Genomic DNA, 15,490 nt, shown 5'->3' with positions numbered 1-15,490 from the left:
CATCACGAACGTTTTAGAAACAGTTAGGCCCATTTGCAGGCTAAAGTATTTTCGTATTGACCAGAATGCCCCCTCTATCTTCTTCTCACTGCCTATCAATGACGTGGGGGCCCATTGGTCAGGTCCTTCCTCCTTTATTCCCCATCACGCACGCCCCGTCTCCTTTTTTCGAGTTGTGCCGCCGTCCTCGAACCCAGCGACTTCCCCGATGGCCTTGTCCCTGTCTCCACCTGGCAGTGCTCCAATAGCACATAAATGACGAAGTGTGGGCAGCCTCGGACCTCTCCGTGCGAGCATGCGTGGGAGGGAGCGCATGGCGGCGGTGGCGCGGCGAGCCCGCGCGCGGAGGCCTCAAGACGGTCAGCCAAGGCGAGCAGGTCAGTGAGGACGAGGTGGAGGTGCGATGGCTGCCGGAGGGAGGCAACACGGGGAGCGGCAAGCTGGATGGCTGGGGCGGCGAGCTCGACCACCTAGGGCACTGCACGTCTGCCCTCGACGCGGCGTTCGTGGATCTGGAGCACATGCAGCAGCAGGCTGGCGACCAGCGGGCGCAAGGAGTAGGACGAGCAGCCGGCGAGCGCAGGGCTGGCGAGCGTGGGTGGGTTGCTCGCCTGGCAAGCTCAGTGTCGGGGCGGCCAACAAGCGGATTCTGCGGCAGGCCACGACCGTGGTCTCCCCGTGCGCTTTTGGCCGCGCAGACTTCGACGGCTTCATGCGTCGTGTGTGGCAGGGCGCCAACGCAGGGGCCGAGCACCCTGCCACGAGGCACGGTAGGCCGCGTAGCGGCTGGCACAGTAGGTTTTCGATCTTTCGGAGGTGGAGCAGAGGTCGTCGATGACTGAATCAGTATGAGAACTGGCCGGGGGATCAAGTTGACGTCCTGCCGCACGAGCTGCAAGCGTAGCTTTGCGATCGCCGCGCCAACGTGCTGTTGGAGGGACGAGGGAGATTGGATGGCAGGTTTTCGATCTTCCGGAGGTGGAGCAGAGGTCATCGATGACTGAATCAGTATGAGAACTGGCCGGGGGATCAAGTTGACGTCCTGCCGCACGAGCTGCAAGCACACCTTTGCGATCGCCGCGCCAACGTGCTGCTGGAGGGACGGGGGAGGTTGGATGGTGATGAAGCTTGACTCTATGGCGTTCATGCTGGAGATGTGCTGAAGGAGGAAGGAGAGAAGGAAGAAGACATGCTGGAGATGTGCTGAAGGAGGAAGGAGAGAAGAAAGAAGACAAGGGTATTTTGGTCTGTACAAAATTATCTAGTGCTGCAAGTGGGCCTAAGATCATAAAAGACGTATAAAATGGCAGATTTGAGGGAACAACTAAATTATAATGGCACATCTTTAAATAGATGAATTGTAATCGCGTATCTCAAAGATTCAAAAATTGCAATGGTACTGATCCAAATAACCTTTTTTTCCAAATCGCTTGACCAGAATTCCTTGAGCCTGACAACATGACCCAAGCAGAATTCCTTGAGCTTTTTTTTTTCAAATCGCTTGACCAGAATTTCTTGATCCCGACAACATGACCCAAGCAAATTAAGGCCCTGTTTAGATTCACTAGCTAAACTAAAAGCATCTCCAAGAGTTCCCTAAACATCATCATAATCCTTTTTTTAGAAAGATGGAGAAAAACCCCTCTCCAACAACTCCTAATATATACTCATAATCTTTTAGGAATTGAAAAATTACCCCCCTTCTACGTAACTTTACGCGGATGAAGCCGCGCGCGGAGTCGGCGTTCCCGCGCGGAGTCCTTCTTTCCGCGCCTTGTTTTGCCGCTGCTCCCTCCTTCCTACGCTCCCTCATCGTTACTTGTCTCATTGTCGCTCCTTCCCGCGGCTCCCTCGTTCGCACGTACAGACTGATCGACATCGCTCACCATCGACGAACAACGCCGCCGCAGACGTAGCAACGAGGTACGTACTCCGATCTACAAGTTTGATGTGGGTTTGCTACGCCGCCGCTGCCATGGCTTCCTGCCGGCCACCGCCGTCGCCGCTAGGTTTTCCTTGGTCGCCGCCATCCCTAGGTTTTGCCATCGTCATTGTCTTTTGGATCGATCTGCTGCTACATCATGGCCAGATGCCGCTATGTGCTTGCTGTGCTAGGTCATGGCCGGATGCCACTAAGAAGAAACAGAAGGTTTGCCCAGACTCCATGATGTAGACTAGGCCCGATCTTCCGATAGGTATGATAGCGTCGATTGGTAGAGACTCGACGTTCACGATCTAGGCTTCGAACCAAGACTGATTCGGACCCCCACAACCGTTACACTACTGCTCCGTTGGTTATCAACCACGCGAACGCGATTGACCTCGCCGAGAAGGCTTTCCTGCAAACGAATCGAGAACACAAGCAAGAACGAGATAAACGCAATCTGAAATTGCAAATAAATACGAGGCTTATGAAAATAAGGAGTTCAAGTCTTTATTTGAAAGGACTAATCACCACAGGCGAACAAGATCAAGAACTAGGGCCCTGGTTCACAGCAAGCGGCCTTAGCGGTGATAGTTGCAGCAAAACGACGTCTGTTTCATGAGGAAATCAAGAACTAAACAAAACCCAAACCCTAAGGAGCGCGACGGCTGCTATTTATAGAGTCTTAGGCGTCAACCCCCTGGACGCGCCCCCTAATGGGCCCAAACACGATACACGGTCCAACGGACCAAAATACGGTGTCGCAGCACCCTGGTATATTCTGGACGCTGAGTTGTTTCGACGATTCTTGTTGATTCCGAAGGTCTTTTGATGTGAAACCACTTGGATTGGCTTCCTTATCAAATTAGCTTTCCAACCATATATGGATCATCGAAAATGGAGTCCGGATACGTCCTGGGTGACCAGTTTAAGGCAGACTGGTCCTGGAGGCCGAGGCAGACTCGAACTTGCGTTGCTTTGGGCCTCTACCTCGGGGACTCGAACCGAATTAGCCTCGGACCTCCTTCTTGACTTGGACACCCTTGCTAGCCTCCTATCCCTCTATACCATATGCCAAACATGGTCATATGCATGGGTGTCATGTCCTTATCATCCTCCCCTTCTTGACGAAAAAGCCGTCCTCGGCGTCGATTGTGCTTGAAACTGATCCTGCACAATATAAAGAAGAACGGGGTTACGAAAACAAAGGGAACTGAAATAATTATGAGAAGGAATATGACCATGTTTCCAAGTTTGTAGCATATCATCTTGCATAAAAATTTTAGCAAGCATGTAGACTCCATGATCCGAATGCACACGATGTATGTCAACACTATCTTGCAAAAGATTAGAACTAACCAAAGACAATGCAGGAATAGATGATCTAGCAGACATAGGTAGCAACCAACAGTGCTCTCCTTCTTGGAAGTGAACTTGTTTCTTTGAGGAATATGAGAAAATGTTTGTATTATTATGGCTGTCCTCTAAACAATCATAATCTTATACAACAAAAGGAGAATTCATATTACTACAAATGTATACTCGATGTATTATATATTGTCCTTTGTTGTTATATTTGCTAATAACATAATATGTATGTTTAGAAAACCAAGGCAAATCAACATATTTAAATAGGCTCTCCTCCAAACAATCTAGGTTACACAAAATATCAAATTCAATGTAACCCAAAGTATGTAAAGAAGACAACAGTTTGAACTCATCAGTTTTAGTAGCAATATGAATAACATGTTTATTTTCAGCACAAGTGACTAGTTCCAAAACATGTAAAACTGAGGCATCAACAACCAATTCATCTTTATCATAAGGAACTTCAAGCAAATTATCATGGGATGGAGATAAATCAAGAGAGGGTTCCACTAACAATTGCTCTATAATAGCATGGTTTGTGGAAGAATTTAGTACATTAAAACTATTTTCACCTTCCGTGAGTGTAGCACCATGGGCATTACCTATGTTCTCAGCAGGAGTAATAGGTGTATTGTGAAGTGATGGTTCTGAATTTGCATATGAAGTTGGGAGTTCCTCATTTTCTTCCATGTCATCCTCTCGCTTATGTACATTATCCTGCAGAAGGTTAGTCATAGCAAGAGGAATAACAACAGACTCATCCTCTAAATGGTGCACCTCAGCATATGAAGTCAAAACAGGAGGTGGATTAATAAAGGTTTCTCGCATAAGAAGTTTCATATCATTCCAAGTTTGAGGTTTATCAGAAGGATCTAAAGACTTCCACCAAGATAAAGCAGAATGTCGTAAAACACTAGCTGCATTTGTTACCTTCCTCCTTGGACACATAAAGTGAGTAGCAAATATGTTATCTATGACAATTTCCCACTCCATGTACTCATCAGCACCTATACCATTATAAGTCGGTGGATACGAACAACCTGTCATTGTTAGAAGACAGCAAAAGACAACACAAAAGTATTATCCCTATCAACTACTTAGGTTGTGGACAAGGAAAAAATAAGGCACTCAACTCTCAAGCGTCTTACCACGGTCTTACAAGTGTTCTTGCCAAAGCAACAGACGGTGTAATCGGTTGGTGACTGTGATACCGTTGTAGCTTGATTGTAACAGTTGCAAGGCGAATCTGTACTTGGTTAGAAGAAAGTGGAGCTTAGACAGGCACAATATAGTAGCAAGGAATAGCAAAATTCGCAACTGAATAGTAAAGCTGAATAAGTATCCTAAGTACTTGTCTTAGTTGTTGGCCTACTCACGTTCTAAGTACTAGATGTATCAAGTGATGTAAACAACAAGAATATGATTAGGAACAAGGTAGAAATCAGCACACGCAAACACAGCTCAAATGGCGCTCTCTATGTGCTCCTCTAGATATTGTTCCTCTTTTGTCCCTCTCTTTTTTCTATTTTTTGGGCTGCCGTTGTTTTTTTGAGAAATTTCAACTTTTTCTTTTTCTTTTTTGATATTTTTTCTTTAGTTAGGAGCACAAAAAAAGTAACCACAGAAAATAAAAGCTTAAACAAGTGAAAGACGTGGCCCGTGGATTTTTCAGAAGACGTGCTCGAAATCGACAAAAACCTTGTGACCACGATAAAAGAATCTTGTGACCACTTTTTGACCAAAATAAAAATCTCTGACCCCAACATGGCGTGGGATGGACGGATTCGAAATTTTTTTCTGATTGATTTTGATATATGGAACGTTGAAATCCGAGTTCGTATGCGAAAACTAGACCAGTTTTACGAACGTACTCCGAATTAGAGGACAAAACAGGAATAATGCGCGCAAAATTGATCACAACAGCAATGATTTGATGGAAACAGTGAAGACAAGTGTAGAAAATTAGATGACGTGGACTAGAGTTTGATGGATACAAAGGAAACTCAACAAGACTTAGAGATGTTCACGGATTATGATGAAAAACAAAGAGAAAAATATAAATTGGACGAAAAAACGATCTAAAACTAGCAACCAGAACTTGACCTAGGGCAAAAACTCAACAACGCGAAAAAGAGATGAAATTGCACGGCACAATAAGGCTATAGGATAGAAAATATGTGGCGGTGTTTTTTTTTTTTTTGCTTTTTGTGGACTATAGGTAATGCAAAAATAGTAACAATCTAAAGGGGGAAACAAAGTTATACCTAACGAGCAACAATGTCTCTGATACCACTTGATGTAGACTAGGCCCGATATTCCGATAGGTATGATAGCGTTGATCGGTGGAGACTCGACGTTCACGATCTAGGCTTCGAACCAAGACTGATTCGGACCCCCACAACCGTTACACCACTACTCCGTTGGTTATCAACCACGCGAACGCGATTGACCTCGCCGAGAAGGCTTTCCTACAAGAGAATCAAGAACACAAGCAAGAACGAGATAAACATAATCTGAAATTACAAATAAATATGAGGCTTATGAAAATAAGAAGGAGTTCAAGTCTTTATTCGAAAGGACTAATCGCCACAGGCGAACAAGATCAAGAACTAGGGCCCTGGTTCACAGCAAGCGGCCTTGGCGGCGACAGTTGCAGCAAAACGACGTCTGTTTCATGAGGCAATTAAGAACTAAACAAAACTCAAACCCTAAGGAGAGCGACGGCTGCTATTTATGGAGTCTTGGGCGTCACCCCCCTGGACGCGCCCCCTAATGGGCCCAAACACGATACACGGTCCAACGGACCAAAAGACGGTGTCGCAGCACCCTGGCAGATTCTAGACGTTGACTTGTTTCGACGATTCCGAAGGTCTTTTGACGTGAAACCACTTGGATTGGCTTCCTTATCAAATTAGCTTTCCAACCATATGTGGATCGTCGGAAACGGAGTCCGGATACGTCCTGGGTGACCAATTTAAGGCAGACTGGTCCTGGAGGCCGAGGCAAACTCGAACTTGAGTTGCTTTGGGCCTCCACCTCGGGGAATCGAACCGAATTAGCCTCGGACCTCCTTCTTGACTTGGACACCCTTGCTGGCCTCCTACCCCTCCATACCATGTGCCAAACATGGTCATATGCATGGGTGTCATGTCCTCATCACTCCACTCCCACGAATGTACAAGTCAACATCAGTGAAGATGTCACTGAGATTGCACCCCCAGAGTCCGAAGCCCGAAATAGGCCAATGCGAACATACTCATCCGTAGCATCAGCTAGAACCCCATATGTTAGCATTCGAAATACTGTTGTGACTTTTTGGAAGCAACTTAATCCAAGAACATTAGTTGCACTCCTTTTTTTGTACAAAATAGTCATCGTATGATTCTACAACATTTATTATGCGTAGAAAAAGATCCCAACTTATTCTGTACCTGAAATTAAAAAATAAAATAAATCTTAGAACAATACCTAGCATCCTTTGTACATATCAGAAGTAAATGCACACAAATCTTCGACGAAATAAATTTGGCTCGTACGTCGGCTCATCAGCCAAGTAATCTTGAAACATTCTTTAATGCCCGCCTTCTCTATCTCGATAAATAACTTTATGGCCTGGGACAGAATCACCATGTCTTCCTTTTTGATTTGAATATGTTTCAACAATTGCAGCTGCTGACATGATAAGATAGTCATCGTCGTCTGATGAGGAATCTTCTAATTCTCTTTGCAAAGATTTCTAAGCAGCCATGATTCTAACAACGTTGCGAGGCAGCCTGCAGGCTGTGGCTGGCATGGCCGGCTGGGAGGAGGGCGTGGCCGGTTGGGAGGTGGACGTGGCTGGCTGGAAGGAGGCAGCAGGCGGCTGGGTGGTTGCCGCGGCTGGCTAGAAGATGGCAGCGGCGGCAGGGAGCTCGCGGGGGTTCGACGCGCCCTGTAGTTTCCCGCGACGAAAAAGAAAAAAAAGCCACAACATAATTCATGTAGGCCTCAAATTTGATTTTTTAGATGCCATTTATTAGAAACTCTTGAGATGACTTTCTTTTTTTCTCTCCAAATCTTTTTAAGAGTTGTCAACCTACAAGTTTTTAGGAGAAAAAGTAGAAACTCTCGGAGATGCTCTTAGCTGGCTAAATTTAGCTATGGTGGATAAAAAAGGCCATAGCTAAAGTCGGCTAAACTTTAACCGGAGACCAAAATATACACGATCTCATTAGCTGTTTGAACCCAGCTAAAACCAGCTAATGGGTCTCAATAACCAAACTAGCCTCATCTTTTTTCCACATCCACTCCCTCGGGCCCTGTTCCACCGCGTGATTTCCCGTCCGCGGTCTTCTCCCTCGAGCATCCGGCAGCGGAGGAGGGTCGCTCACGCCCTGGCGGAGGAGGGCCAACCCCGGCCGCCATCTCCTCCGCGCCGGCCACACCTGGCCGCGCTCGCCGGCCGTGCCCGCTTAGCCACACCCGGCCGGCCCACCGTGAGTCCGAGATCCGCCGGTGGGGCGCACGTAAGGGCGAGCTCGCGGCGGACCTCCTCCTCGATGAGCCGCCGCTCTACCTTCTCGCGGCTCGCCATGGAAGGGCCCGGCTGCATGAGAGCGGGGACTTTCATAGACTGCAAGTCTGGGTCTCAATCTCTGGATTAAAGGGCGCTTACCTTGCGGTGGTGTGAAGCATCGGCCAGGGAAAGGGCGGCGCGACCTGCGGTCACCGCGTGCGGAAGCCAAACTCCATGGCCGGTCCAATTGCTGTGGCTCCGAGCTCCAGGTGCCCCGCCTCAATGTCGCGTGGCTAGGCCAGCAAGTGAGATCCCGCGTGGGCCTTCCGTTTCGATCAGGAGCTACGCACGCCAAGAAAAGGCAACGATTGCTTGCGCGCTTCCGCTCAGCAGGGAGGTAGCGAAAAGCGGGGACTCGTGGTGTGGATGGGGCGCGAGGATGGCTCGGAGGCGGCAGACGCTGCGGTTGGAGCAATGGGGATGGAAGGAGAAGAAAGGGGCAATAGAGTCAATATTCACCATTAGTTAGAGTATCTTAAATAGCCTCAGCTAAATTTTAGCTGATTAAATTAGCCAGCTTAAGTTTAGCTAAACATGGCGTTAGTAGGTCCCACTCATCCCGTTAGTATCTTCTGTTCATCTGCCAAATGCAAAGCAAGGCCGTAAAAAAAAATCCAAAGCAAGGCCGTGTAAAAAAAAATCCAAAGCAAGGCAGTAGCAGTAGACGGAGCAGAGGTGGTGACTGGGCGGCGACGGCTGGGCGAGCGGCGCGACCTTTGCCCAGGTATTCGTCGGCCGGCCCCTTCATCGGCGACGAGCATCCACCTGGTACTCCCCCTCCTTTCGCTTCCCCTGCGCGAAATCGAGCCGCCCCAAATCCACACTAAGCTATTCCTATTCAGATATATGAATTCCCACTAATTTCGATTTTTCCCCTCAAATAGTGGATCCGCCCCTGCCCCCATGCCCCAGGTCGAGTTTCCCACTGCCTCGGAGAGGCCGCCGCCGCAGGACGCATGGGTCGTCGAGCTCCGCAGTCTCCTCCCGCAGTGGGAGTCGCTGCGGGATTCCTTCAAGGTACAGATGCCCCTGTTTCCCCCTAGGGTTTGTTCTGTTGTATGGCGCTTTGAGATGCCACATAGTTTCTAGTTTTATGAGATGTGAAGTGATGGAGACCTGAAATCCCTCACGAGTCACGAGGATATGGAATTTAGTTTCTCCGAGGGTGAAGTCAGCTAATTTCATGATGCGAATTGCAGTTCTTAAATAAAAGAGAAGTCTTATGATCCGTCTCTCAGAACAGGCTCGATAACAATACTTGCAGGCACGTAGCGCGGTTAATGTGGAATGTAACGCCATTTGTTCTTATGCAGGTCATTATCCCGATTTCAATATCTAGGGTGAACCAGTTTGATGCTGCAAGACTAGATGTCGAGATGTCGGCCATGCTGAAAGAGCAGCTAGTCAAAGTGTTCTCCTTGATGAAGGTGCTTTCTTCATTAACTATGCTGATTTTTGTGTTGCTTGAGGCTTGCGCAGGGCACTGCTAATTGTTGCTTTCAGTTTTGATGCTTTTTCTTCATATCAGCCAGGACTCTTATTCCAGTATGAGCCTGAACTTGATGCTTTCCTCGAGTTCCTCATCTGGAGGTTCTCAATTTGGGTTGACAAGCCTACCCCTGGCAATGCACTGATGAACCTGAGGTATAGAGATGAGCGGGCAGCACCCATCACTGGAAAAGAAGGTACTTCTATCAATGTTTATGTCAATATTTTTCTGACTAAGTTTTTTCTCCTACCTATCATGCTGGACTGATTATAGCTAACCAACTGAGATGGTTGGTCTTAGTGAACATTTTGAGACATAAAGCACATCATTTTGCGTGTTTCCTCTACATTAGAATACCCTTTGCTTACATACTTTAGTTGAGGATCCTAGTATGTTAAAGTTGGCTGATCCTAGCTCTTGTGGGTCTAGCTTTGTATGCAGAAGCTGGATCTACAGTTATGCTAATTCACTGTCCTTTTAGTTTCAGTTACAAAAATATTTTGTCTGCAAATGCATGGTGACCTTTTTGCAATTTATTCTAATTCGAAATTTTCATATCACCACAGATCGAAGTTTTGAAAGCATGCTCCCAATAAATCTTTGGCTCAGATAGTGTAGTTTACTAAAAATTATTTTGTTTGAAAATACTCCAGTTACTGCCATGTTGCTGTTTCAGCTAAGAAATTTATTTTGGAACAGGGTGATATTTTCCTTATCTTGATAATCGTAAGCTTTTTAATGATGTTCCCCACCTCATGGTATGTTCATTATGAACTTTGTGCCCTATTGAGTAAATGAGTAGAACACTTTACACTTTTAATCCAATGGTTGCTGGTACAAATACCTAATACAAATGCACAGTAGAGTGAAATATTGAGTTATGATCTTGTTTGGTATGGAACCACTTTCAGATATTATTATTATTGTTTAGCTTTTTTCCCTAAACAATATTGCTACTAGGTTGTTTTCTTGATTATATGAGGGGAACTAGGGAAGTAATAACTATTGGACTACATAACATCTTCTAGTCTTTTGTGTGTTTGCCAGTTAGGCCTGGTTTGAGTTTTTTCCTGAAACTTTGTCTTCAGGATATTTCTCAGCCAGACACTACTGGTTTCTTTAGTAGGTGGTGTTGCTCTCTGAAGTAGGTCGACAAGCAGCACAGAAAGGGCCTGCTTGCCATTCTTGTTGCTTGGGAAATTTGGAAACACATGGATGTGTTCTTTTTGTGCGTGTGTGGAGGGGGTTGGGGGGGGGGGGGGGGGCGTCCTCCTAGTGCTAGTGGTGTTGTTAGGGCAATAACAGAGGACTCCGCTCTGTTGTGTGCATCCAGAGCTTTTGAGCTCTTAAGTTTCTCCTTTGGTGGTGTGTGTTTTTAGCGCTTGGTGCGTCCTTACGTTTTGATGTTTTGGACTGGTTCTGTACCATATTTTTCTTCTTTAGTGGTATGCAGCTCTCCAGCGTATTTTTGAGAATTAATTTAGTAAACTATAATCTGATTTATCATTCAGTATGCTGGATCTTACAATGACTGCTTTCCACAGCCATTTTAGCAAACATGCATTGCAGCACAGCGCAACAATCAGAATTTGGTTAGCAATGAAACAAGTTGGCTCTCATGGATGTGGGCCTAATGCCAGCCACTGCCAGGAGGCATAGGATGTGCATTGTTTTTCTTACTGTTGCATAATTAGAAAATTACTTGTTTATCTCATAATCTGTTAGTTTGTTATTACTCATGATTAGTTGTGTATCTTTATTATTATAAAAAAGTTGCATATGTTTAGTATTCTTTGTTTCTGGATATGTTCCTTATTACTCAAGTCTTCCACCATCTACAAAAAGGATAGGACTGTCACAATGTATCCTTTATGTTCAAACAATGAAATGACTAACCATCTGCATTCGCTTGTCTAAAGTTTTCTTCATCTATGCCCATCCTCTTCTGTTCTAGTGTCTTGTCCCCTCAATATGCACCCTTCTGCTCCCATTATCCATGATTTTAACCATTCAGCAGCTCAATTTATCATATTTACATGAACACATCAAATTACAGCTTGGTTGGAGCTTGCTTTTTTGACATTGCATGCTATAGGCATTCTCTTTGTCTTTATAAAAGCAATAGTTGAAGTTGACTCTGCAATTGAACTGAACCACACCATGGTTATCTTAGCCACATTAGCTCATTTGTAACATTCCTAGGAGCTTATTTGATACCGGTTTGTGTTGTTTGCTACTGATATGTAGATGAGTATTATCTGAGCAACATCTAATGGATTCTATTTGCTTTTCAGTTAGAACAGGCTTGGAAGGACCTGGGCTTTCTGTTTCTCAAAAGATATTTTATTGTATTAGCTTTGTTGGTGGCCAATATATATGGTCACGATTACAGTCTTTTTCTGCTTTCCGTCGATGGGGCGATTCTGAACAGGTAACCTGACTCCTTCCTGAAAACTTACAATTCCAATTCACTGCTGTTAGTGTAACTTATTATTAATATTTCTATTTCATGATGTAGAGACCACTAGCACGCCGTGCTTGGGCATTAATGCAGAATGCTGAAGTATTGTATAGGGCTGCTTCATTCTTTAACCTATTATTGTTTCTTTATGGTGGAAGGTACCTTCCTATTCCTGTCTAATTATGGTCCTTTGTTGTATCATGAGGATGGTAGAAATTATTCATGATTATCATGGCTGTAGCAGGTGGCCCTAGTTTGGCAAAGTTAACTATCTATCTAGAGATTGAATATTGCCAACATGTGCAGCATGTACTGTCCACTGATAGGAAATTGACCAATGACAGTGTATTTGAATGAGCTAGACAGCATAATTTGTGGGAAAATTGAAAGCTATTTTTTTTATAGATTATCATCCTGTTCACTTTTTAATTATTATGAGGTTTATATGACACACACATGCTTTTCATCCTTGCTTATTTGTTTATAAAGGTACAAAACTATTGTGGAAAGGATTCTGAAGGCAAGACTTGTTTATGGGAGCCCCAACATGAATAGAGCTGTTAGCTTTGAGTACATGAATCGCCAACTGGTCTGGAACGAGTTTTCGGTAAATCTCTTTCTTACAGTCCTGTTGTTAATCTAAAAAGTTTCTATCTTATGCAATTCTTGATTTTAAAGTTTGATCTGTGCTTTTGATTGCATATATACTGATATAATGAAACCTTTCTAGCCAATGTGGATCACAATTCTTGATAGATCATACACCTATCTGGTCTCTGAATAATTGGTTCTCTGATATCCTCCAATATCTGACATCGTAGATCGCATATGTTTGTGTATGACACTAAATCTAGTTTGTATTCACTCCAGCCAGATTCTAGGATGCAAACATGGGAGGTAGTGGATACCTTAATTGCATCTGTTTCTATTCCAGGTGGAAAAGCTCTCTGATAAATCCTTGGAATGATATTTTTACCAAGTCAAAAATGTTGCATTGTTATCATGATTCAAATGCAGCTTGCATGACTCTGGTGTCATAATATATCCTATATGATAAATTCCTTGTAGTCTGATTCTGTTGATTTGATCTATGTTCAGTGAAATGCACTTAGGACTATCTAGTTTGACACTTGATAATAACGGATTGGTAATGTGATTCTTAATAGAGTGCACTGGGGGCTGCTGTGCAGGTTTCTTTAGGTGTTTCTGAGATTGTCCACAAATACATTGGTGTGGGATTTTGGTATAACTGAAAACCCTGAAATGTGCTATTTAAAGATAAATAAAATGAAATTTTCCTCTATGATGCATCTGAAAACTTGGATACGGGTGAGTTATCTAATGTACAAGATCACAACATTTGCCTAATAGAATGTAAGTAAACATGGGCTGAGGTTATTCTGATCATCTGATGAATGACAAGTAAAGTTAAAAAAAATCAATGGATTTATCTCTACTCTTTAAGCTCAAGTTTTATTCAGTCTGAAATTTGATCACGTTCTCGAGAAACTTACTGTGAAGCACACTCGAGATTAGTCTTATGGGCTATGGCCATTGCTGATATTGTACTTTGGGGAACTCTGTTGTCACTTAGGTGGGTATTTTCCCTGTGTTTAAATTGGTGTTTGTGCTGCCAGTAGATTTAGTTCTTGGAATCTTGAACTTGGAGTGGTGCCTCACACCGCTTAATTGTGCAGGAAATGTTGCTTTTGCTTCTTCCCCTCCTAAACTCATCCTCAGTAAAGAAGTTCCTTCTCCCCTTCTCCAAAGATAAGTCGGCAGGTTCTTCTGGTGATGAAGCAGACTGTCCTATATGTCGGTCCAGTCCTAGCATTCCATTTATTGCTCTTCCATGTCAACACAGGTATGCCGTTTCTTTCTGTGCTCCGCCTGTCATATATCTCCCTTTGTGGTATACTCCCTTCGTAGATTCCATCCTACATTTTGCCAAACAAAGAAGCACGTTAGAAAAGCCATGTTCCTATAGCCCTTATTAGATTAAGGGCACGTTTGGTTCCCAAATTATCCCTCACCTTGCCTTGCTCAGCCAGAAAGCGTTTGGATTGCATGTGAGACTATCTCGAGGTCTGCGCCAGCAAGGATTTTCCTTGCTCACGAGGGAGAGCGAGTTTAGCTCGCCTGCACTGGAAAAACTTGCCTTGCTGGGCGAGGTGAGGCGAGCAGAACCAGCAAGAGAACCAAACTTTCCCTAACATCTGGGATGGTGTTTATTACTCTAGTTCACTGTAGTATAGTATATAGCCTTGGAAACATCTATATGATCATTCAATGAGAAAGACATATATAAGGAAAAGCAGTTGCATAGTCATCTCCAAATTGTAGACTGTAGGATCATTTCCTGGCTTTCTAGGCAACTGCTATAATCATAATTCACTTGAATATCTATTCCTTTTTTGATAGGAAAACCTTGCTTTTAGAGCAATGTTTTTTTAGGCGCTAGGCGGTTTCTAGGCGGTGACCCATCGCCTAGCGCCTAGGCACGCCTAGGCGTTTTCTAGGCGTATAGAGCAGGAAGATAGAAAGGAGCAGCCGAGCAGAGGAGAGAGGAGCAGGGGGCAGGCGGACCTCACCTTGGGGTTCCCGAGAGGCGGGGCGAGGGGCAGCGAGGCAGGTGAGGCGTGGAGCTCACCAGCAGTGCCGGCCCGGCGAGGAGGGGGCGCACGGGAGCTCCAGGGGCGGCGGCGGGCCGGCGGATGGAGGCGGCGTGAGGAGGCCTGCACGGAGGGAGAAGATGGCCGGTGATGCGGAAAACAGGTCCACGGCGTCAAGTACAAGCTTCGCGCACGACGAATCGGCCGGAGACGTACCGTGGCCGGCGAATCGATCCTTCCCGCGCCGCCGCTTTCTTTCCCGCTCGCGCGCGCACGCTCTCCTGCTCGCCAAAACGCGCGCACATCCCGCCCAGGCGCCGCCTCCTCCGCAAACGCGCGCGCCCACCGCCTAGATGCCGCCTCACCCCCTAGGCCCCGCGGGAGGCCTCCGCCCGGCGCCTAGGCGAGCGCGGAATCACGCCTTGTTTTTCACTGTTTTAGAGAAAGCATAATGGGCGTACCCAGTGCGGTACAGAAAGCTCCCGCTCTGTGCGGGGTTTGAGGAAGGGTGTCAGTGGCAAGCCTTACCCTCGACTGTGCAATGCGAGGAGACTTGTACCCGGGAGAAAATATTTATTTTTTCTGAAAAAAAAACAGAGCGTGAAACTTTTTGTATTAGTTCTACACATGCTAAGTGAATATGCTATATAGCTAGTTTGCATGTTTGTTCCGATAAGATGGTTTCAAAACTGACTTAATGTCTTGACTGCTATAGTATCTAAGCTTTGTTGTGTTGAAATTTGCCTCAGACAAATTCTGTGTTGTTTTCAGATATTGCTACTATTGCCTACGCACGCGTTGTTCTGCTACAAATTCCTATAGATGCACACGTTGTAACGAGGTGGTGGTTGCAATTCAAAGATTAGGATCAGGTTAGTTTGCTAGTTGGGTCGTTAAAGATAAATAATTCTCGCCCGTGTCTACAGAGAAGCAGCACTTTGGTCTTTCATACAGTTAGAAGTTTCGATGCTCCATCGAGGATGGGCATCATGAAATGTACATGTAACTGCCCCAAGTGTGGACAGTTTTGATACGATGAATTACTTGTTGTATATTGAATGAATGTCTGTCACAGAACTAA

General features: G+C 45.3%; 1 protein-coding gene across 1 annotated transcript; it reads left to right on the top strand.

Annotated features, from left to right (window-relative positions):
* The first annotated feature begins 8,390 nt into the window (after positions 1-8,390).
* On the top strand, positions 8,391-15,490 carry LOC136504804 (peroxisome biogenesis protein 2-like). The gene is made up of 9 exons (XM_066499811.1): positions 8,391-8,615; positions 8,732-8,864; positions 9,161-9,274; positions 9,376-9,532; positions 11,631-11,767; positions 11,855-11,955; positions 12,287-12,404; positions 13,495-13,661; positions 15,181-15,490. Exons 2-9 carry the CDS (start codon positions 8,751-8,753, stop codon positions 15,284-15,286), a joined length of 1,014 nt encoding a protein of 337 aa, XP_066355908.1. The 5' UTR covers positions 8,391-8,615; positions 8,732-8,750; the 3' UTR covers positions 15,287-15,490.

The sequence above is a fragment of the Miscanthus floridulus genome, chromosome 14 (genome assembly GCF_019320115.1).
Source record: "Miscanthus floridulus cultivar M001 chromosome 14, ASM1932011v1, whole genome shotgun sequence".
Taxonomy (NCBI): domain Eukaryota; kingdom Viridiplantae; phylum Streptophyta; class Magnoliopsida; order Poales; family Poaceae; genus Miscanthus; species Miscanthus floridulus.
Note: the sequence above shows the minus strand (reverse complement) of the source record. Positions and strands in the feature narration are given on the sequence as shown.